At 37.7% G+C, this 22,900-nt stretch overlaps 5 non-coding genes and 1 gene segment (V, D, J or C); 3 read left to right on the top strand and 3 right to left on the bottom strand.

Annotated features, from left to right (window-relative positions):
• Positions 1 to 2,100: 2,100 nt before the first annotated feature.
• On the top strand, positions 2,101 to 3,954 carry LOC131349628 (T cell receptor alpha variable 18-like). The segment is given in 3 exon segments: positions 2,101 to 2,167; positions 2,341 to 2,645; positions 3,925 to 3,954. Coding segments are annotated over 3 exon segments (402 nt in total).
• Positions 3,955 to 16,973: 13,019 nt separating this feature from the next.
• trnap-ugg (transfer RNA proline (anticodon UGG)) lies at positions 16,974 to 17,045 on the top strand. Its single transcript has one exon. It is a non-coding gene; the product is annotated as a tRNA-Pro (tRNA).
• A 4,521-nt stretch (positions 17,046 to 21,566) lies between these two features.
• Positions 21,567 to 21,639, bottom strand: trnav-cac (transfer RNA valine (anticodon CAC)). Its single transcript has one exon. It is a non-coding gene; the product is annotated as a tRNA-Val (tRNA).
• Positions 21,640 to 21,761: 122 nt separating this feature from the next.
• Positions 21,762 to 21,833, top strand: trnag-ucc (transfer RNA glycine (anticodon UCC)). The gene has a single exon. It is a non-coding gene; the product is annotated as a tRNA-Gly (tRNA).
• Positions 21,834 to 22,500: 667 nt separating this feature from the next.
• trnav-aac (transfer RNA valine (anticodon AAC)) lies at positions 22,501 to 22,573 on the bottom strand. The gene has a single exon. It is a non-coding gene; the product is annotated as a tRNA-Val (tRNA).
• Positions 22,574 to 22,827: 254 nt separating this feature from the next.
• trnav-cac (transfer RNA valine (anticodon CAC)) lies at positions 22,828 to 22,900 on the bottom strand. Its single transcript has one exon. It is a non-coding gene; the product is annotated as a tRNA-Val (tRNA).

The raw sequence follows: 22,900 nt of genomic DNA on the forward strand, positions 1-22,900 counted from the left end.
TGGATTCTTGGGAGCGGATAGGCGTCTTTTACAGTGCGCTCGTTTAGTGCCCTGTAATCTACACATAGTCGGTACGTTTGATCTTTCTTTCGTTCCATTACAATGGGTGAAGCCCAGCAGCTATTACTTTGGGAGGCTAAACCAGCATCTAGACTCTGTTGGATCTGCTCATCGGCACTTTGCTGTTTTTCAAATGCCATTCGACGCAGTTGCTGTTTCACAGGCGAACCAGGCTGAATTTCAATGTCATGTTGGTACATGCCATCTTCAGTATATATTGCAATGAAAAGACTACTGATGGCTCAGTAACAATGAGGAAATCTCCAGAACTAAGGACTGAGTTTTAGGCTTTGCAGGATATAAGAATTAGACTCACATGCTTTGTCACTTCTGTTGTGATGGAGTATATCTGTGTAATTTAACACTGCATTGTTTTGTCGCTTCATTTTATATGCCATGTATACTTTCATTTGTTTGTATTAAAGCTTTACACAGGAAACCTGCTCTCCACATAACATTATCTCTACAGATGGTATAACCACAACAGACCAGTCACTAGAACTGCCTTATTTATCAGTGCATCATTTGTTTTCTGCTCTTGTGCACAGTGTTCAGTGGGAGAAAGTTCAATTCAATTCAGTTTTCTTTATTTAATCCCCTGATATGACAGAAAGTACATCATGTGAATTGATAGATTTTTTAAATCCAATACAGTTTAAATGTTGAGATTCATGGCTGTTTTCAACAATTGTTTCCTTTTTGTTTTTACTTTTTGGTTTATTAAAAAATAACTAAAGTTACTAATGAATAAATTATTGCTTTTCATTTAGTAATGTTATTGTTTTTATATAAAAAATACAAAAACATTAATATGCACAAAAACAAACTGTGCAGCATTTCAGATAGAAATACATTGGGAATTATAAATCCATCACACACTACTGTAAATATTAGATCTAATATAAAACAATTAATACAGAACATCTGTGTGGATGTCTAGAAAATAATGAACCATGTCAAGTGTATATACATGTATACATATGAATATATAAAGGGATGTAGTTTCTTTACAGTTTATATGATTTATTGTAACAAATGTTTATTTATCTATTCAGACAGTCATTATGCATGTAAACACAACTGCATGTTACTTTGCTGCATGTGAGCCAAGGCAATGTCCTTTTACAAATCACTGAGTCATGATTGAGTATGATTGTATAAACAGATGAAATGGATGAAAAAGAAAACTCTCAGTGGAATTTGCTTTCTGTTTGTTTTATGATCATATTTGACCTGATTATAATACTAGTACTCGTGCTTTATTGACAACATATTTTCATCAGCCAACATTTTTTAGGCTGCAGTTGGAGGACACTAAGCAGCTTCTTATATTGTTTATGGGGTAGAGAGGGTTTGTATGTACTTATACATGATTATACATACATAGCTATAACTGATGTTAGTAGGTCATTTATATTATTCATTACTTTATTTTCATATTAAATTAAATGTTTCTTTGCAACAGTGAATGTAGATATAAATCTGTCATTTATATAAGAGAGCTCTGAACTGACAAAACAATGCTACTTATCCACCCTGTTATAACAGCTGTTATTAATATCAATAAGTCCATATTAACATGACATACTAATTTCCATTTGAATGTTTTTAAGTGATTCATATCGTATGTGTATATTCATGTGTAAACAAGATACAGACCAATACATCTGAAATGTATTTATGTGTTTAAACAGTTTAATAAGAGAAGCTCTGAGGAAGCATACTACAGAATATATGAGCACTTGTGTGGAAAAGAATTGTGTGTAATAGAGAAAATGTATTCAGTCATGGCTGTTGTGTACATTCACATTGTATTATCTGACTGCAAATGAGTGAGAAAAGAACAAAAATAACTGTGATTATTCAGCTATAGTGGAATAATGTTGTATTGTGTTGGTGACTCAGTTCACCAGTGTTGTGATGATCTGTATAAAGTTATGCTCCAACTGCATCACTTCCTGGGTGTGTCCTTCTAGAGACGTGTAAAGTTCAGCACATACAGCACTATTATACAGAATCCTCACAGAGCTGTGTTCAGAAATGGATCAACTATACAACTTACTGTACATAGTGAGATACATACCACTGATTCTCACTCTAGTTACAGGTAATTTTCATCAATTCATCAGTTTACTATTGGAATTAACTAAATTCATGATCTATAGAATTAATGTAATGTTTTACATTATTTTTGGGGGTATGCTGGGTATTACACAAAAATATTTTTAAAATGTTTTGATATCTGTATTATATCTTTATTAATATTCTCCTGTATAACAGGCAGTTTCACAGATAAAATTTGGTCGAAAGATGAAGATGCCAATATTGTTATGAAGGAAACAGACAGTGTTACTCTGAGATGTTCATATCAATCAAGCAGTAATAGCATTCGGCTTTACTGGTACAAACAATATCCTAACAGCGCACCACAGTTTTTACTGCTTAAAGGAGCGAGGTCAAGAGATTATGAAGAGTACAACCCCTCTGGCTCTCGATTCAATGCAGAAACTTCCCGAGACTCTACTGAACTTACTATCAAACATCTGCAGATCTCAGATTCTGCACTCTATCACTGTGCTCTTAGAGTAGTAGCACAGTGATACAGAGTCACTGAGAGACTGTACAAAAACCTATGAAATAATTCATTTGAAGTTCAACGTTAAATATCAAAAATACTTCCTTTACCAACTTATCAGTTAACCACAGACACAAAAGACATTTGTGGTAACATATGCAGCTGAAGAAAGAGAATAAAATAAAGAGGCACTGTGTCACTTGTTGCTGGTGTGTACTGTTTTATATTCATTGTACTTTGCTGGCCAGTTTTTCCCATGATTCATTTAAATTATATATAAATTATATTCATTTACATGTATAAAAACTAACTAAGATTTGTTGTCAACAATTCACAACATTCAGAAGTGTCTAAATCAAGAGGTGTAGTATAATCTAGTGAAGAAAAATATTTTCTAAGTTAAAATAACATTGTCAGTGGCTCAGTGTGATGCAGTAATTACAACTAAAACATTACATCTAATAAACCCTGGCATCACTCTGCCCCCTGGTGAGACATATTCTGATCAACAGTGTCAGCTGCAGGAAGTGTGGAGCTCCACAGGCTATCACAGTAAACTCCTTCAGCTTTATCTTTCAGCAGATTACCATCTCTATCATGCTGCTCTTTAATCTTTTACTGTTAATGCTTCTTCTAGGTATGTTCATCTTAATATTAGTTCTTATGACCAAGTTGGGACATGAAGTGTGAGAAATAGCACAGGGTTATATATATAGGAGGTAGAACAGAACATGTATGTGATGCCCCAGAGTTAACAGGAATGAGTCACAACACAGACCAAAAGACCAAAAATAACAAAACAGAAACAAACTGAGATTAGCTATCTAACCTAAACAAAAAGAAAAAAGAAAGAAATGAACATCTCCAACAAAAATGACAGTCATAGCCCTCGTGCCAGTGAATACATACAATGTCTCAATATTTACATGTGCAAAGAAAGATTATATACACAAGGCAGCAACGATTAACAAGAAGCAGATCAAACTTGTAGTCAAGGCAGGCAAAGGTCAAAATCAGAACAGTAAAACACAACACTGAATCTCTACACACACGCAAGCACAACACACCAAGTGAGCATTGAAGTTGGGGTTACTGGCTTCCATCCCAGCCTTGGCAGAAGTGTTAACTGCTGGAGCTGAAGCAGTAAGGAGGGCTAGAGTACAGAGGGGACCAACCTGAAGGACTAAACACATATAAGACAGAATATACAACACAACCTCACAGGATGTAACACTTCATATTAGTTCCAAGATGTTTTCATATTTCATTTACTTCATTTCTCTTTTTAGCACAGGGAGCACATCAATTCAAATGACTGAGCATCTTATATGCATTTTGGTGAGAGGCTTCATGTGGATTAGAGCTGACCTATTGACCTATTTAGATGATGGGACATTTAACCAACAGAACATAAGTCCCAGGCTGTGACACAGATATGTTAATATGACGAATTACAATTTGCATTAATATGTGTATCATTACATAACTAAAATCCACAAAGAGTTCATTCATTAATCTTCAGTAAACACCTGACCAGGATCAAGGTGATGGTGATAGGGTCAGTGTCACTATATTTAGTAAAAATCAGCCTTAAAAGATGTAAACAACATTCAATAAATTCTATTTGTCATTGCTTGTTTCGATCAGTATGATACCAGAACTGACATGACTATGAGTAAGTAAAAGTGGGTGGAGCTAGATGTGGTAAGATACAGTTTAGAAAGTTTCACAGAGATCCTGCCATTTATACCTACTGCAAGAGAGACACAACAGTCATGTTACTCTTCTTTATTTTCATAGTTGTTAAAAACATTGGTAAGTCATTTATATTATACACAAACTTTAGGTGAATGCTGGAAATTTGACCTGATACCTAAACATAATTCAGCTTAAAGAAATTAACACCCTTAAGTAATGAAAGTAGAAATGTTTATGTTGTTGTAATGTTTTACAGCAGGTGCTGTTGACAGCAGCATTACACCAGAACAAACCATCATATCTTCAAGTGAAGGCAGCAACATCACACTGACCTGCACATATGATGATTCAGCTAACTCTCTCCACTGGTATCGACAAAAACCTCAGTCAGAACCAGAGTTTCTTCTGCTGACTTCTAAATACTCAGATGGTGTCACTAAAGCTGCACACGACCCACGAATATCCACCAAAGTTCTTAAAACGGAGAACAAAGTAGATCTGGAGATCTTTCCTGCTGCAGTATCAGACTCTGCACTGTACTACTGCACCATGGAGCCCACAGTGACACAAAACTCAAACAGACTGTACAAAAAGTCAAGCTGCATGTTTTTCCTCAGCAGGGGGAGATGTTTACCTGTTTCATTCAAATACACTTTTCTGTCTTAGTTCTAATTCAAAAATAAATGTTAATCTTTAATCAAAAAGAATTATTTCTGCTAAGGTTCATGCTGTTATTCCCCTGATGTAATAATAAGAAGGTAACCCAAAGTTAAATAACAATACATATTTAAATAATTTAAGATACTGAGTTTTAATGTAACACTAGTGACCTGAAGACTTCACTCTTCATTATTTAGCAGTTTATAAAATAGCACTTGATCCAGGACTGATATTAGCCAGTCAGCTTTCTCAGGCAGCTGTGTGCTCCTTCTGTCTGTTAGTGTTGGTGTTACATGTTATTTGTGATCAGTCAAGAGCTGACAGCAAGCTCAATAAATCACAAGGCCTTGCTGAACAGATAAGACTTCTCGAATAATAAGAATGTCCCCTAGTGTGATTTCCCAGTGTGCTTTTGACATTGATTAAAATACTTCAGCACTTAATTGCTGTGGGTATTGGGAATGTGTCTATTACCCTTTGAGACACTGCATCTGCAGAAACTGTATAAAGTCTGTTTAGGAAATTTATTTTTTAGTTTAGTGAGATTTTTGTTTTTACCCCATGAAACAGATGATCCTAATTATATCTGATAATAAATCTGCACTACTGTTAATAATAAGGGGTTCACCAATGCTGCTCTGTGAACAGAAAAGTGTTGCTGATGAATTTCTGTGGACGATTCGGCAAGCCTCAGGCTGTACCTGGATCCGTCAGGTAAACTAATGTTTTCATAGTGGCTTTATTAAGCAGATGGCTATATTAATTATATTAAAAAAAACAATTGAGTCAAATCACAAAGAAAAATCCATGTATCACCTCAGTGATACTGTCTTATTTATGGCAGGTATATATTTAGCTATTTACTGTCCAATTTATAATAGGTTGATTGTTTTTATTATTGAAAATGACATGCTGTCAGTATTTGTTTACTATGTGCTTAGGACAGGTTCCTCATTCAAGGTTGACTAGAACTCATTCATTAGTGTACTGCTTTTTTCTACTGTTTTACATAGTGTTCAGTTTGGGAAAGATAAAAAAAGACTAAGAAAAATTGTATTATAGTATTTTGGTTTCAAATATTATCTTGATCTAGCCATGGGGTCAAAGTCCAGTGACTTATGTGCTAGTCCCAAGCCCGGATGAATAGAGAGGGTTGCATCAGGAAGGGCATGTAAGAGTGTAGGACTGAGAATAGGAGCTCTGAATGTTGGTACTATGACAGGGAAAGGTAGAGAGCTGGCTGATATGATGGAGAGAAGGAAGGTGGATATACTGTGTGTACAGGAGACCAGGTGGAAGGGTAGCAAGGCTCGTAGTATAGGAGCAGGATTCAAGCTGTTTTATTATGGTGTGGATAGTAAGAGAAATGGGGTAGGTGTGGTCCTGAAGGAGTTTGTGAGGAATGTTCTGGAGGTGAAGAGAGTGTCAGACAGGGTGAGAGAGTGGTTAGCAAGTTAGAGTTATTAAGGACAGAGATGGAAAGGTGCTCGCAAGTGAGGAGAGTGTACAAAGGAGATGGAAGGAGTACTTTGAAGAGCTTTGAATAAGGAAAATGAGAGGGAAAATAGAGTAGAAAAGGTGAACTCTGTGGAACAGAAAGTAGATAAGATTAGAAAAGATGAAGTCAGGAAGGCTTTGAAATGGATGAAAAGTGGGAAGGCAGTTGGTCCTGACGACATCCCGGTGGAGGTCTGGAAGTGTCTAGGAGAGGCAGCAGTGGAATTTTTATCTAGTTTGTTTAACAGGGTTTTAGAGAGTGAGAAGATGCTTGAGGAATGGGGAAGAAGTGTATTAGTGCCGATCTTTAAGAATAAGAGTGATGTGCAGAGTTGCAGCGACTATAGGGGGATAAAGTTGATGAGCCATACAATGAAGCTATGGGAAAGAGTAGTGGAAGCTAGGTTAAGGAAGGTAGTGGAAATATGTGAGCAGCAGTATGGCTTCATGCCCAGAAAGAGCACAACAGATGCAATTTTTGCTCTGAGAATGTTGATGGAGAAGTATAGGGATGGTCAGAGAGAGTTGTACTGTGTGTTTGTAGACTTGGAGAAAGCGTATGACAGGGTGCCAAGAGAAGAGCTGTGGTACTGTATGAGGAAGTCAGGAGTAGCAGAGAAGTATGTCAGAGTGGTGCAGGACATGTATGAGAGGAGCAGGACAGTGGTGAGGTGTGCTGTAGGTCAGACAGAGGACTTCAAAGTGGGACTGCATCAGGGATCGGCTCTGAGCCCCTTCCTGTTTGCTATGGTGATGGACCAGTTGTCAAAGGAGGTCAGACAGGAGTCTCCTTGGACAATGATGTTTGCAGATGACATTGTGATCTTTAGTGAGAGCAGGGAGCAGGTGGAGGAAAACCTGGAGAGGTGGAGGTTTGCGCTGGAGAGAAGAGGAATGAAAGTCAGTCATAGTAAGACTGAGTACATGTGTGTGAATGACAGGGAGGGAAGGGGAACAGTAAGATTACAGGGTGAAGACGTGAAGAAGGTACAGGAGTTTAAACACTTGTGGTCAACAGTCCAGAGTAATGGAGAGTGTGGGAAAGAGGTAAAGAAGCGAGAGCAGGCAGGTTGGAATGGGTGGAGAAAGGTGTTGAGAGTTCTGTGTAATAGAAAAATATCACAGCAAGAATCAAGGGGAAGGTGTACAGGACATTGGTGAGACCGGCCATGGTGTATGTTTTGGAGACAGTGTCACTGAGGAAGAGACAGGAGTCAGAGCTGGAGGTAGCAGAGCTGAAGATGTTGAGGTTCTCTTTGGGAGGGACACGGTTGGACAGGATCAGGAACGAGTACATCAGAGGGACAGCTCATGTTGAACATTTGGGGGACAAAGTTAGGGAGGCCAGATTAAGATGGTTTGGACATGTCCAGAGGAGGGACAGTGAGTATATTGGTAGGAGAATGTTGGACATGGAGCTGTCAGGAAGGAGGCAAAGAGGAAGACCAAAGAGGAGGTATATGGATGTAATAAATGAGTATATGAAGCTAGTGGGTGTAAGTGTTGAGGATGCAGAAGATAGGGATAGGTGGAGAGAGATGATTTGCTGTGGAGACCCCTGAAGGGAAAAGCTGAAAGAAGAAGAAGAATGAGGGATTAACACAACTACACTTTAATTCACAAATCTACATGTTTTAGTTGCTACTGGTGCATGCAATGTGTAATTAAATTAATAAACAACCAATAACACACTGTAATCAATTTTTATTTGTTTATTAATTTATTAACTCTTTCATTTGTACATGTGTTTATTATGCATGTAGGTATAGGTTCATACAAACAGATGTGAGTTTGATCATACAGATAAAAAATGTTTATGTTTCATGACAAGATTTGACTGCACACAGCTTTGATATATAAGGGTCATGTCTATAATCTAAACCATAGTTATGTGATCAAGGGTTTATGAGCAATTTTTTTTTATTAGAATTGTCATTTAAACTTTCAAACATATATTTAGGTGGACTGGTGACACAAGTCTGAATGAGTGTGTGAATGTGTCTTTGCTTAGTGTCCTGTGTTGGACTGGTGTCCCATCCAGGGTGTATTCCTGCTTTATGACTAGTGTTGCTGGGAGAAGCTCCAGATCCACTGCAACCCTGACCAGGATAAAGCAGTTACTGAAGATGAATGAATGTAGGTGTATATAGACAGTTGTGGAAGTGTGACCAGGATAAAGCAGTTACTGAAGATGAATGAATGTAGGTGTATATAGACAGTTGTGGAAGTGTGACCAGGATAAAGCAGTTACTGAAGATGAATGAATGTAGGTGTATATAGACAGTTGTGGAAGTGTGACCAGGATAAAGCAGTTACTGAAGATGAATGAATGTAGGTGTATATAGGCAGTTGTGGACATGTGACCAGGATAAAGCAGTTACTGAAGATGAATGAATGTAGGTGTATATAGACAGTTGTGGAAGTGTGACCAGGATAAAGCAGTTACTGAAGATGAATGAATGTAGGTGTATATAGACAGTTGTGGAAGTGTGACCAGGATAAAGCAGTTACTGAAGATGAATGAATGTAGGTGTATATAGACAGTTGTGGAAGTGTGACCAGGATAAAGTGGTTAATAAAAATAAATTCTGAATGAATGAGTATTTATTAGGCTGCAGCTGCAGGACAGGGTTGAGTGTGTTTGTATGTGATTATATAATGTCTCATAGCACGGTTGGGGATTTTTCAGGGTGGATCTGGGGCTTGGTTCCACAAGGTTTAAAGCTGTAGTTTATTCATATTAGGATGTGATAATTGTGTAGTAGATGAGTGAAATATTACATTGCAGTATGTAATAAATATAAATAACTATGAGTGGTCAGAGCTACATTTGGAGACATCTGATACAAAATTGACAACTGAGTTGTCAACTGCTATATGAAGACAATCATACATGCATCATAATGAAACGCAGCCCAGTTCGAATCACAGCTGCACTGCATCACAGTGTTATAGTAGATTCTGAAACCAACCCAGTGAAGTTTCTGATCTTTCTGGAATGTAAGTAAATCTGACAAAATATAATTAGATGGCTGCTTTTCTCTCTAAACAACAGTTTGTTGATTTGGGAAAAATATTGTTTTTTAAAAGATACTGTATTTCCCTAGTTTACTCAGTTACATTAGATAGAAAGTTTTTCAGAAAAGTCCACAGAGCCAATTCTGAATTTAATGAAAGCAGCTGAGGCTCTGTACAGAAGTTCAGAAATGACTATTTGTTGTTCTAATTTGTGAATTTAAAGAAAAAAAGACTTGTTTGTTAAAGTTTTTCTCTTTTCTCCAGAAGATGGCGTAGTGAGTTATCTTATTGTGGCCCAAATACAAGGACCCTGCTCACATCCCCAAGAATGTAGACTTCTGTGATTATAAATACTTCTTTGCAAAATAATATCGACTCTATCTGTTGTTTAATCCTACATACACAGTACTAGGCCTATAGGTACAGTAGGCCTATACGTACAATTTCATTACAAATGTGTGAACTGCACTGATCAGGCATAACATTATGACCAGCTGCATAATATTGTGTTGGTCCTCCGTTTTCTGCCAACAAAGCCCATCATGCACTGTGTATTCTGACACCTTTCTATCAGAATCAGTATTAACTTCTTCAGCAATTTGAGTAACAGCAGCTCATCTGTTGGATCGGATCACACGGGCCAGCCTTCACTCCCCACGTGCATCAATAAGCCTTGGCCGCCCATGACACTGTCGCTGGTTTACCACTCTTCCTTGCTTGGACCATTTTTGATAGATACTGACCAATGCAGACCGGGAACACCCCACAAGAGCTGCAGTTTTGGAGATGCTCTAATCCAGTCGTCCAGCCATCAAAATTTGGCCTTACGCTTGCCCATTTTTCCTGCTTCTAACACATTAACTTGTTCAACTTCTAACACATTAACATATCCAACCCACTAACAGGTGCCATGATGAGATCATCAGTGTCATTCTCTTCACCTGTCACTGGTCATAATGTTATGCCTGATTGGTGTAAATTAGTATTATATTTTTATTATTATTATATCATATTACAGCTGCATTGAATAAAATGGGATCTGGACAGATTCTCTTATCATAGGATAAGGTAAATACTCCACCCTTTCTTTATAAACACAGTTTCATGTTTAAATGACCAATCAGCAGATATGAGATCAAGTCAACTAGTTTTACACAGCGGTTTTATTAAGCAATGAGTTAAATGTCAATAAAGAATAATAGATAAGAGAATGGAAAGAGGCTGGTTTGTTCCTCACCTCATGAAATACCACCTCATGAAATGTAATCCTATTCAATAAACATACTTTATCACAACAATCAAGTACCCTAATATCCAAACACCACTTATAAAATATATATATATTTAAAAAAACAAAAATATTTACTCATTTTAATTATTACATTTTCATAAAGTAGAATTTTTTCCTGCTGTCAGTTTTTGTTTGTTTACAATGTAAAGAGTTTCAGCACAGTTTCCCAAACAAGGCTTAATGTAAAGCCAGGATGTTTCACTGTCATCAACACTGGAGACACTGTCATGTGATGCTGGGGGGTGGAGCTTCCTGAACATTTATCATGGTAATATATTACAGAAATATAGTACAGAAAGATCTTTTTCATTCAGCTAAAACCAGTCATCATGTTCACTGTTATATGCATGTGTCTGTGGCTTTCACTAGGTGAGTTAACACCTTTTGTTAGTTTAGATATTATGTATTGTTTATTAATTGTCTGGTGTTATAGAAAGCATGATTTCTGTGTGTAATTCTGGCTTGATTGTGTAAAACTTTATGTTCTCTTCTCTATAACAGGTGACTCCATGGCAGATTCAATAAAGCCACTTTCCACTCAGAAAGTTGTAGATGAAGGTGATGATGTTACTCTGTCCTGTGAATATGTAACAAGTGCTACAGACTTCTACCTGCACTGGTACAGGCAATATCCAAAATCTAAACCTGAGTTCCTTCTTTATATTTACAAAACTGGAGATCTAAGTGAAAACCGTCCCCCAAGAATGAATGCTACACTTAAAGATAAGAAAGTGGATCTGATCATCTCCTCTGCTGCTGTATCAGACTCTGCACTATATTACTGTGCTCTGGCGCCCACAGTGACAGGAAATCCAGCTGCACTGTACAAAAACCTTCACACAGTTTTGTTATACTCAAGGCAGTTCTGCTGGTGACATTCCTTTACTCCTAAGTGCAATTTATAATTAAATTAGAAGTGCACTAAAGACTCCATGGCTCCACATTTATCACCTTGAACTGTATATATCATCTAACACCAATCACACAGACCAGCAACAAGGTAATGAGAAAAACCTCCAGAACTAAGGAATGAGTTTTCGGCTTCACAGGAAATAAGAATTAGACCTCACATGCTTTGTCACTTCTGCTGTGATGGAGTATATCTGAAATTTAACACTGCAATGTGTGTGATTTAAAGTTTTGTTGCTTCATTTTATGTGTGTACTTTAATCTGTTTGTGTTAAAGCATTACACAGGAAACCTGCTCTCCACATAGCATTATCTCTACAGATGGTATAACCACTACAGAACAATTCCTGGTATTTTTACACAAGTGACTAGAACTGCCTTATTTATTAGTGCATCATTAGTTTTCTGATCTTTTGCACAGTGTTCAGTGTGAGAAACATCAATTCAATTCAATCTGAACTCTGAACACTGTTCCAAACACAGAGACCACAGATTATCAGATATGCTCTTGTCATGTAATGGAGTGCAAGCAGAGACTCTGGTAAAAAGTGTGGAGTAAAGACAGAATTATCTTTTAAATGTTTTGCATGGTTTAAAGTAATATAAGTTCTCAAAATAGACCTACACAAAGCAGAAAGAAAGAATAATAACATCGGTAACATCAAATCCCCCAAACTGTTATTGTACAATAAAATAAAACTGAATTCTTAAAAAAGTTTTGCGTGTGCTAATGAGACAGGAGGAGACTGTTATAAGATCAGATAAAAGCCCTTTCATATGCAGAGTTTAGTAGCCTACTATTGTTTATGGCCGAATTTATCATTATAATCAACTTCATTATTTCCTGGATTTTGTATTACCATAGTGTCTAAATGTATGTAAATGCAGGAAATTGGATTCAAATCAAAAACATTTTTCCGCATTTTGTAAGACAATACACACACACACTTCTCAAACCAAAGTTACACCCTTGATGCAAAAACATTTCTACAGATTTATATAAACAGTATACAGTATAGAACAGTTGTCATGAATATACATAAATACAAGTAGGTGGAGCTAGAGGTGGAGATGTACATCAAATAGTAACACTGACATTCATTTCTAAAGCTAGAGGTTTGAACTAAACACTCAGGAAAACAATGTTGTTCCTCTTCGTGGTGTTTTTCACTCTTGCTGATGTTGGTAAGTCATATACACTGCACACAAAATATTATTTTTTCTAATTAAGAAGACACAATTTTCCATGTGAAATGTGTCATTTATGATTAAAATATCACAATATTGTTGTAATGTTTTTATAGCAGAGGCTGCTGACAATAACATTAAACCAGATCAAACCAATGTATTTTCAATGGAAGGCAGCAACATCTCACTGTCCTGCACATATACTGGATCAGTTGACAGACTCCACTGGTATCGACAAAAACCTGGATCAAGACCTGAGTTTCTGCTGCTAACTGATGAAAGCGGTATACTTTTCATACAGGCTCAGCCACCTTATCCAGGATTGTCCATAAAACAAAATAAAACGAGTAAGAAAGTGGATCTGATCATCTCCTCTGCTGCTGTATCAGACTCTGCACTATACTACTGTGCTCTGGAGCCCACAGTGACAGGAAATCCAGCTGCACTGTACAAAAACCTTCACACAGTTTTGTTATATTGAAAGAAGTTTTGCCAATGCTTTAGAGAAAGTTACATGTCCTTTTGGGGGATTCTTTCTTTTCTCGTTACATTTCCAGGTTTAGTGTTAATGAATTATCTGTGTTTGTCTTTCATCTAATATCATTTCAACCAATATTAACCCTCCTCTCATCATCCTCCTATCCTAACTCTAATAAAGTATTTCATTTGCATCTATTACAGCCTCGGTCAGATCATTTCTATACATCAAGATATGTGTATATATATAAAATGTTGATTTTCAACTCAACTCCAATACATGACATTAGGTTTAAACTTTAATTCATGATTAAGGCACATGGTTACTTTTTGTTTATTCAGTACACTGTTACTCTGAAATGTTCATATAAGTGAAGCAGAGATAACATTCTGCTTTATTGGTACAAACAATATCCTATAATTATATATCCTGTAATTTTTTTTCCATTCATACATTTATTTATTCTTTCATGTGTTTATTATTCCTGTGTGTATAAATGTATGTTACTTTACCAAATGTGAACTAAGATCCAGAACAAAATGTGAGCACTCCAGACCATAATTCCATTGTATAGTTACAAGAAGTTAAAATGGATGAATAAGGAAAGTGTTAGTCAAATTTGATTTCCTTTTATTGATCATAATGAAATTCATCAAGATTGAGTGACAATGAAATGAAAATGGAAATTGTGTATTAACATTTATATTTTCAGTTAAATGGATGTACAATGTCTGCCAAATTTTAAATGGATCAGCAAAAATCCATTCACAGTTGCATTTCCCAGGTCTTAAGTGTTACGACCCTGACCTGTGGAAACAGCACTTACTCTTCCCTGCACCACCTTCCATTCACAAACCTGTGCTCCACCTCAGTCCTGCCTCCACATATGGCTTTCATGGAAGAGGTGAGAGGAAGAAGCCCTTTCTCTCCAAAAAAACATGGCAGTATCTTAACAAATTCGGGAACAATATTTTTTTGGACTGATGGTTAATCATTATTCATAGTTTCATGTTTGGTGAAGGTCAAACAGAGTTTATCACAACAAACACCTCATACCAAGTGTCATGTTGGTGGAGGGGTGAGGATTCGGTTGTTTTGCAACCACAGGCTCTAGAAAACTTTTAATCATTTGGACATTGATGATCTCCACTTTATATTAGAATATTCTTGAGACAAATGTAAGACTGTCCATGAGCTTATGTTGTGCTGAAACTGGGTCATATTAAAGGACAATAATCACAAGCACACCAGCAAATTTGTCTCTTTAAGGATGCTGAATCTGAGGACTTGTTTTTGTCTAGGTTAATGTCAGAAATACATTAAAAAAGAAAAAGACGGGTTATTCTTGTGTTCTGATATGCTGAAATGCTGTAATGATTCCAAATGAATCTGTGAATTGAAACTGTGAACTATTCCCAGCGTGGTGAGCAATACTTTTGTTTTAAATATATTGATGGTTCTTGATGTAAATAATGTATATGTCTATTTAAATTCAGCTCCTGCAGATGGCAGTACATGACATGAAAATACTCTAGAACTGAACCTGATTGGACCTGGACACAACAGAACCATGTGGAGTGTTAAAGTAGCCATGAACATTAAACCTGAACAAAGCTTCAGCACAGATACATGGTGTGTGGAGTGCAGTCCGACTGAAACACTTGAATTACTGCAGAATCTTGAGCTTAATACAAGATGCTTATGTATTTGTGCACATGCTCTCAAACACCACCTTGTTAGGGGTTTTATATTGTTATAATTTGGTGTTTTGTTTAGACTTTAAGGGTGTACTATAAATCTGCTGAAGAATTTAATTTCACAATAAGAATTGTTTGTAATTGCAACAATATATTTTGTAGATTAGAAAAGGTTTAAGTTCATAGAAATAGGAAATACAGGAACTAAATATATGAATCTTTTGCTCATTAATTTCTTTTAGAACATGTGTGTGTATTTTACATAATGTGGCACATCCTGCACTCTGATTGGTTAAAACAGAGGGAAGCTACAGTTGAGGCTTTGTACACAAGAAATGCTTAGATGCTTCACTGAAGACAGAGTAGAAGGAAACTTGACATTTACAATAACATAAAAAGGAAACTTTCAGAAGAACAGAGGAAATTAAAACATGATGGTTTTCTCTATGTTTCTGTTTTTTACCATGTTCATAGGTAAGCTTATATTTTATTTATCCCCATATATCATGTTTAAATGTTTTATAACTAGTAAAGAAATGTTTCCATGTGTGAGTGTTTTAGATTGTAAGCATGTACTGTATGTATACTGTATAATATAAAATGATAATATTCTGAAATAAATGTCCTCTTCAGGTGAGAGCACACAGGACAGCATTACTCCAACATCTTCTGCTGTCTATGGTAAAGAGGAGCCAGCAGTTACACTCTCCTGTGATTATAAATACACTGTTTCTATGAACAATCTACAGTGGTATCGACAATATTCCAATGCAGCACCAGAATTCCTCGTTCTGTTGACGGAATCGGGAGTGAATCAGACAGGTGATACTCCTCATCCTCATTTGTCTGCTAAAGTTCATAAGAGTCTGAAGCGTGTGGATTTGGAGATCTCGCGTGCTTCAGTATCAGACTCTGCACTGTACTACTGCGCCTTGCAGCCCACAGTGACAGGAAAGTCAACTTCACTGTCCAAAAACCTACAGAGACCTCAAACATGAAAGTGTTAAAGAATCACAATAAGAAGAAAAGACTGGAAGCTATGCATAACATCAGCATTCTGATTATTGATCCAATAGAAATGTATGTATATAACTATATATGAATACTTTATTTGAAGTGAATAGACAAAACATTCTAAGTGAATCCAAATACAGATAGAAAAGTTAGGTGTGTGTTTGAAGAAGCCACATGTTCACTCCCTCTGCAGTATTAAGTGCAGTTCTCATAAACAATAGTGGCAGGTTTGATGGTTTATTTACTTAATGACAGTGTAAAGATCACATGCTGGAATTTGATTCTGTTATAGGAATAAAAATGTGCATATTGTACAACTCTTTTGACAAGCAGCTGATCTGATTTATTTTTATTTTATGTTTGTTTGTTTGTTTATTTTACTGAGCATGCTATTTAATGTGTTCATCATGTGTGTCTTTGCAGGGTGTTTAATATATTTTTGAGAATTACAGGATACCTGAAAGTATGTATAACTAAGAATAAGAATTGTGGAAAATAAAAACACAGTTTCCATCACACAATCAGGAAATAAATAAGCTCTACTGAAATAGTGCCCCATAATCAATTCTTGAGGTAGATGAGCTACAACAGCTAAAGACCACATCGGGTTTCATTCCTGTTCACCAAGAACAGAAATCTAAGACTACAGTAACAACCCTGTAAATGACATAATTTGGCCCAATGGCAAGAGCTGCTTACTTGGTTCACACTTAGCGTCTGGATTCCAAAAAGGTTTGAATCCCACAGGAGCCTCGCTTTATTGTTAACTTGACTTTGTGTAACCGAGTTCCTTTTACTCGGACCCCAGTCCATATGAGCAAGAAGGTCATACAGTTACAGAGTACAGTGAACCTTCATTGGCGCACATCAAGGGAGCTGGGCTGACCTGGCTCGTTGGTCTAGGGGTATGATTCTCGCCTTGGGTGCGAGAGGTCCCGGGTTCAAATCCCGGACGAGCCCTGGATTTAAATGGAATAGAGTGGTTGGGATAAAACTAATGGAAACTTGCACTGCTGGCTTGGTTCTCGCTTGGAAGCTTGTTTCTCCAGAGGTCCAAGGAGGTTCAAATCCCCCTGTAATTACCTCTGAAAATTAAAGCTCCTACCTGGAGCCTATCTCTGGAATACAGGGAGCGGGATGGAGAATGTCACACTTTGTGGAGACATGAACCTCTGAAATATTAATATAATAGAGTACAGAAAGACCTCAGAATATTGTCATTTTACTAACACCATTCATCATGTTCACTGTTATATTCATGTGTCTGTGGCTTTCATTAGGTAAGTTAACATTGATCTTTTCAGAAAGGAGGGTAAAAGGTAAATTCCTATGCCACCACGTCTGTCTGCTAAAGTTGATGATAAAACTAAATAAGTGGATCTGATCATCTCCTCTGCTGCTTTTAATGTTTGATAATATACAATTAGAAGGTAATTTATTCATAATCACACTCTCTGGTATCACCCAGATGAGGATGGGTTCACATTTGAGTCTTCCTCATATCGTCTCACAGAGTTTTTTCTTGCCGCTGTTGCCTCAGAGTTGCTCATTAGGGGTAAAGTTAATTTTCAACTTTGTAATTTCTATTCTGAATTTCTGTATTTCTGTAAAGCTGCATTGAGACAGTGTCTATTGTTAAAAGTGATATGAATGAAAATGAAGTGAACTGAATTTAATTACCTTTTGGGAACAGACACAGCAAATTTACTTATGAGAGATTGGATCCAGTTTACTCATGGATCCAGTTTCCTATGATTTTCCACAGCAAATTATCATAATTATTTATAAATGTACAAATAATTAAAAAAACACACAAACAGATAAAGGCTTATAGTATGGTATAGATGATAAATCTTAAAATACAACACAGCCATATTAATGACTCTACACTACAACAGCATCACTTCCTGGGTGTGTCCTTCTAGAGAGGTGTAAAGTTCAGCACATACAGCACTATTATACAGAATCCTCACAGAGCTGTGTTCAGAAATGGATCAACTATACAACTTACTGTACATAGTGAGATACATACCACTGATTCTCACTCTAGTTACAGGTAATTTTCATCAGTTCATCAATTAATTAATGGAATTAACTAATATTCATAGAATTAATTCATTTATTTTTAATGTCAGTGTTTTTGGTGTTACACAAAAAACATTTTTAGAATTTTTTGATATTTGTATTATATTTTTATTAATCATTTTTCAATACAACAGGCAGTTCTGCTGATAAAATTTGGCCGAAGGACAAAGATGTCAACATTGTGGGGAAGGAAACAGACACTGTTACTCTGAGATGTTCATATGAATCAAGCAGTGATAGCATTCTGCTTTACTGGTACAGACAATATCCTAACAGCGCACCACAGTTTTTACTGCTTAAAGGTGCAAAGTCAGCAAGTTCAGCTCAGCGCAACCCCTCTGGCTCTCGATTCAATGCAGAAACATCCCCAGACTCTACTGAACTCACTATCAAACATCTGCAGATCTCAGATTCTGCACTCTATCACTGTGCTCTTACAGTAGTAGCACAGTGATACAGAGTCACTGAGAGACTGTACAAAAACCTATGAAATAATTCATTTGAAGTTCAACGTTTAATATCAAAGATACTTCCTTTAGCAACTTATCAGTTAACCACAGACACAAAAGACATTTGTGGAAACATATGCAGCTGAAGAAAGAGAATAAAATAAAGAGGCACTGTGTCACTTGTTGCTGGTGTGTACTGTTTAAAATTTAATTCATTGTACTTTGCTGCAGTTTTTCCCCATGATTAATTCGAATGAATTTTCATTCATGTATATGTACAAACACAAATTAGGATTTGTCATGTATTCTAAGAGGCACAATATTGTACAACTTGTTTGGGGATTCACAACATTCAGAAGTGTCTAATTTAAGAGGTGTAGTATAATCTAGGGAAGGAGAATAATATTTTCAAAGGTGTCCCAAAGTAACATTGTCAACCTTGCAGAAAATATCCCAATGGCATTTTCCCCATTGTTCTCTTAAAGGTTTTGTGGAGGACAGGGGAGTCAGGGAATCAAACCTGAGGTAAATTTTATGCAGTGTGCTTGATGATGATGATACTTATGTATTTTGATTTAAAAAAAGCACTTGTCTGGTGCCTCCATTGTCTTGGACTTCCAAATGTCATCAAAATGCAGACAAAAGCCATAAATATCATTAAAATAAGTTCAGGTGCTCTAACTGGCAGACTGTTACAGATTTGCAGTTGCAGGTCACCATGTCAACATGACAGATGAAGAATATCAATATTGTATTTATACTACACACTTATACTGATCAATGCGTACTGTATCAGTGGCCGAGCAGAAGATACTGAATCAGAAGCAGTAGGTACTGATAAAGTCATTGAAAAGTAAGGAACAGGTGTGCAGCAGTGGGGCGGTAGGGTGCATACAACGTTAACAAAAAAACATGGGAACATAATTAAACCCTGCCAGACCGCCCTCTGGTGTCCTGACAGGGAACTGTCCAGCAGTCCATGACAGTAAATGCAGTCAGTCTGCCTAAAGATTTCTAAAACCTGGTTAGTTATGCTGCATTTCTCATTCTATAAATGTCACTTTGTTCAGTTTAATTATGTCTGTGATGGACCTGTACTGCCAGAGAGAAGAGCTTACACACTCTGTACAGATGGCAGTAGATAAAGTTTTAAAATGTTTTACTGACCTAAACAGAAGACGGGAAATTTTGCCAACAGAGCATAATTCCCAGGCTACAACACAAACATGTTAATATGACTAATTATGTATTTACATGTGTATCATTACATAACTGAATTCCACAATGGGTTCATTCATTAATCTTCCTAATCAGAGTCACTGTGGCTCCAGAATCTATCATGGACACACTAGGCATAAGGAGGGAATACACCAGTGGTGGGCCGTCAGTGCCAGCAAGGCCTTCTCTGCTGGCCTAAACAGCAGTGATCTGAATCACTGACTTGCATTTTAATATATTTAATATATTTTTCCATGAAAGTGTACTAAATTATTCCCAATTGTCTATTCTCTACATTTCATAGCTTTTCTCTTGGTTGCGCTGCTTCCAGTAGTGTATATTTATGATAAGAGTATTTATCCAATCATATTTCAGTCACTGGCTGACATCATGTGTTGCCAGGGTGAAAGAAATCTGCCTTAAGGCCTTCAGAATCAATAGTGCAGGCGCCCATAGCTTAAAATAAATGGCAATGGAATTGTTAAATTAACCAATCAGATTTCGAGTTGGTGTCACTGGGGCCATCTATCAGGCATACAATTACGTCAGCAATTTCCCGTCCTTTAATTGGATAATCAGAGAATATATACTTTGCTATTTAAAGGTTGATTAGTATCTATTGCCGTGGCGTCATAATGATGGTATAGAGGTGGATTAATTCAGGAAGGACACCAGTGAAGGCCTAGGTGTGAAATGCACAGCCCACCACTGGAATATACCATATCACAGGTGTGGAAAAAGTACTGAGATTGTACATGTACATGAAGCTTTGCACATTGTCACTATTTGTGTAAGTATTTTCATCTCTACTGAAACCAGTGCTACTTAATGAAAAGAAATTAATTTGTATTTAGTTAATGTTGATTGTTTGCATGAAATGAACCAAGGTCCTGCCACTTAATATTGGCTTCCTTTCATTCCTTTCTGTTCTTTGGGCACATCCCCAAGAACACTGCTTGTTGATGTCTCCTTTCCAACAAAATGGAGTTAGTGAAATTATTACAATAGTCATCAACTGAAAAGTTTAGCATGAGCCCATAGAACAGGAAGATGTACATTTGCAGGGTACAATGAAATTGCATCAGTGCACAAGTTCCCTGTCCAGGGCAATCTGGCTCATTGGTCTAGAGTTATGATTCTCACTTTGGGTGTGAGAGATCCCAGATGAGCCCTTCCTATATTGTTAAAATGTTACATGGAATAGCCTGAGTGGGACAAAACTAATGGAAACTTGGAGTGCCGGCTGCTTGGTTCTCATTTGGAAGCTTGTTTATCGAGAGGTCCCAGGAGGTGCAAATCCCATGGTGTATTTCACCAAATAACCTCTGAAAATCAAAGCTCCAACCGTGAGCCTATCCCAGGAATGCTGGGAGTAGGGTGGGTCCTTGGATTGAAGCCTCTTATAGGACACCATGCATGAACCGGGGGGCCTTTCGCGTGTTAGGCGAACGTAATAACCACTACACTACAGAAACTACAAAGAAGCTATTCGGGCTCTCATCTTCAAAATAAATCAATTAAACCAAAAAAGAAAACAAAAAAAAGACAATATCAAGACTTTTGTTCGCCAGTGCAAATGAGCAGAAAACGTGAAAACAGTCACGCTACAGAAACTATGTGGGAGTGGGGCCGGATCTCAGTTTCAGCTTGTTCCCAAGGCACGGGTGCTACAGAGCGCAAAACTCGAGTCTAATTCGACGCAAAGCACAAGCCCCAGACCGCCAAAAGATGTTTCTGCCCGGTTTCGAACCGGGGACCTTTCGCGTGTGAGGCGAACGTGATAACCACTACACTACAGAAACAGAAGCGAAGGAACGCATTTCCTTTCGGCGGGGGAACCACAAAGTAAGTAAATAAATAAATAATCGAGCAAAGCAAAAGGCTTAAGCGTTCCTTCAACCGAGTAATGAGCACGCGGCCTCAGGCGTTGGTGGTATAGTGGAGAGCATAGCTGCCTTCCAAGCAGTTGACCCGGGTTCGATTCCCAGCCAACGCACTACATTTAAGCCGCATGTTGGAGCGTGGCAAATGTACGAGGGCCGCCCTTGAAAAGGCAAATGGAACAGGAAAGTCCGCCAGCTGCGTTTAGCAGGCTTTGGCAAGAGTGTGACGAAGGCTTCTCTGCTTGTGAGAGGTCTTTCCACAAGTGATTTCCACTTGTGTTCTAAGTGGTTGCTTGCTGCCTGAGGCCAAAAAAAAACAGCCCTACTTGTTGCTCGACTCGAACAAGCAAACACTTGTTCATGCACTAAAGCCCATTTGAAGCTAGGCACCACATAGTGGAGAAACTGCTCTAGTCACCTTCAGGGTCCTGATTAGGACAAGTGGGCTCTTACTGGAGCAAAGCTCAAGGCTTGTTTCTGCCCGGTCTCGAAAGTCAAAACGGAACGGCAATGTCCACCAGTTGCATTTGACAGGCTTTGGCCAGAGTTCTTTGGTGAGAGCTCTTTCCGATTTCCAATTGCAGTGTAAGTGATGGCTTGCGGCCTGCAGCAAAAGCCCCTACGCGCTGCTTGATTTGAAGTAGACACTTGTTCATTTTCTAAGCACTAAAGCGCATTTCAAACTAGGCATCCCATTGTGGAGAAACTGCTCCAGTCACCTTCAGGGTGCCGATTAGGACGAGTGGACGCATACTGAAGCAAAGCTCAAAAGCCTTGGGTTGTTTCTGCCCGGTTTCGAACCGGGGGCCTTTCGCGTGTTAGGCGAACGTGATAACCACTACACTACAGAAACTACAAAGAAGCTATTCGGGCTCTCATCTTCAAAATAAATCAATTAAACCAAAAAAGAAAACAAAAAAAAGACAATATCAAGACTTTTGTTCGCCAGTGCAAATGAGCAGAAAACGTGAAAACAGTCACGCTACAGAAACTATGTGGGAGTGGGGCCGGATCTCAGTTTCAGCTTGTTCCCAAGGCACGGGTGCTACAGAGTGCAAAACTCGAGTCTAATTCGACGCAAAGCACAAGCCCCAGACCGCCAAAAGCTGTTTCTGCCCGGTTTCGAACCGGGGACCTTTCGCGTGTGAGGCGAACGTGATAACCACTACACTACAGAAAC

This window comes from Hemibagrus wyckioides, unplaced genomic scaffold (genome assembly GCF_019097595.1).
Source record: "Hemibagrus wyckioides isolate EC202008001 unplaced genomic scaffold, SWU_Hwy_1.0 Contig1, whole genome shotgun sequence".
NCBI lineage: Eukaryota > Metazoa > Chordata > Actinopteri > Siluriformes > Bagridae > Hemibagrus > Hemibagrus wyckioides.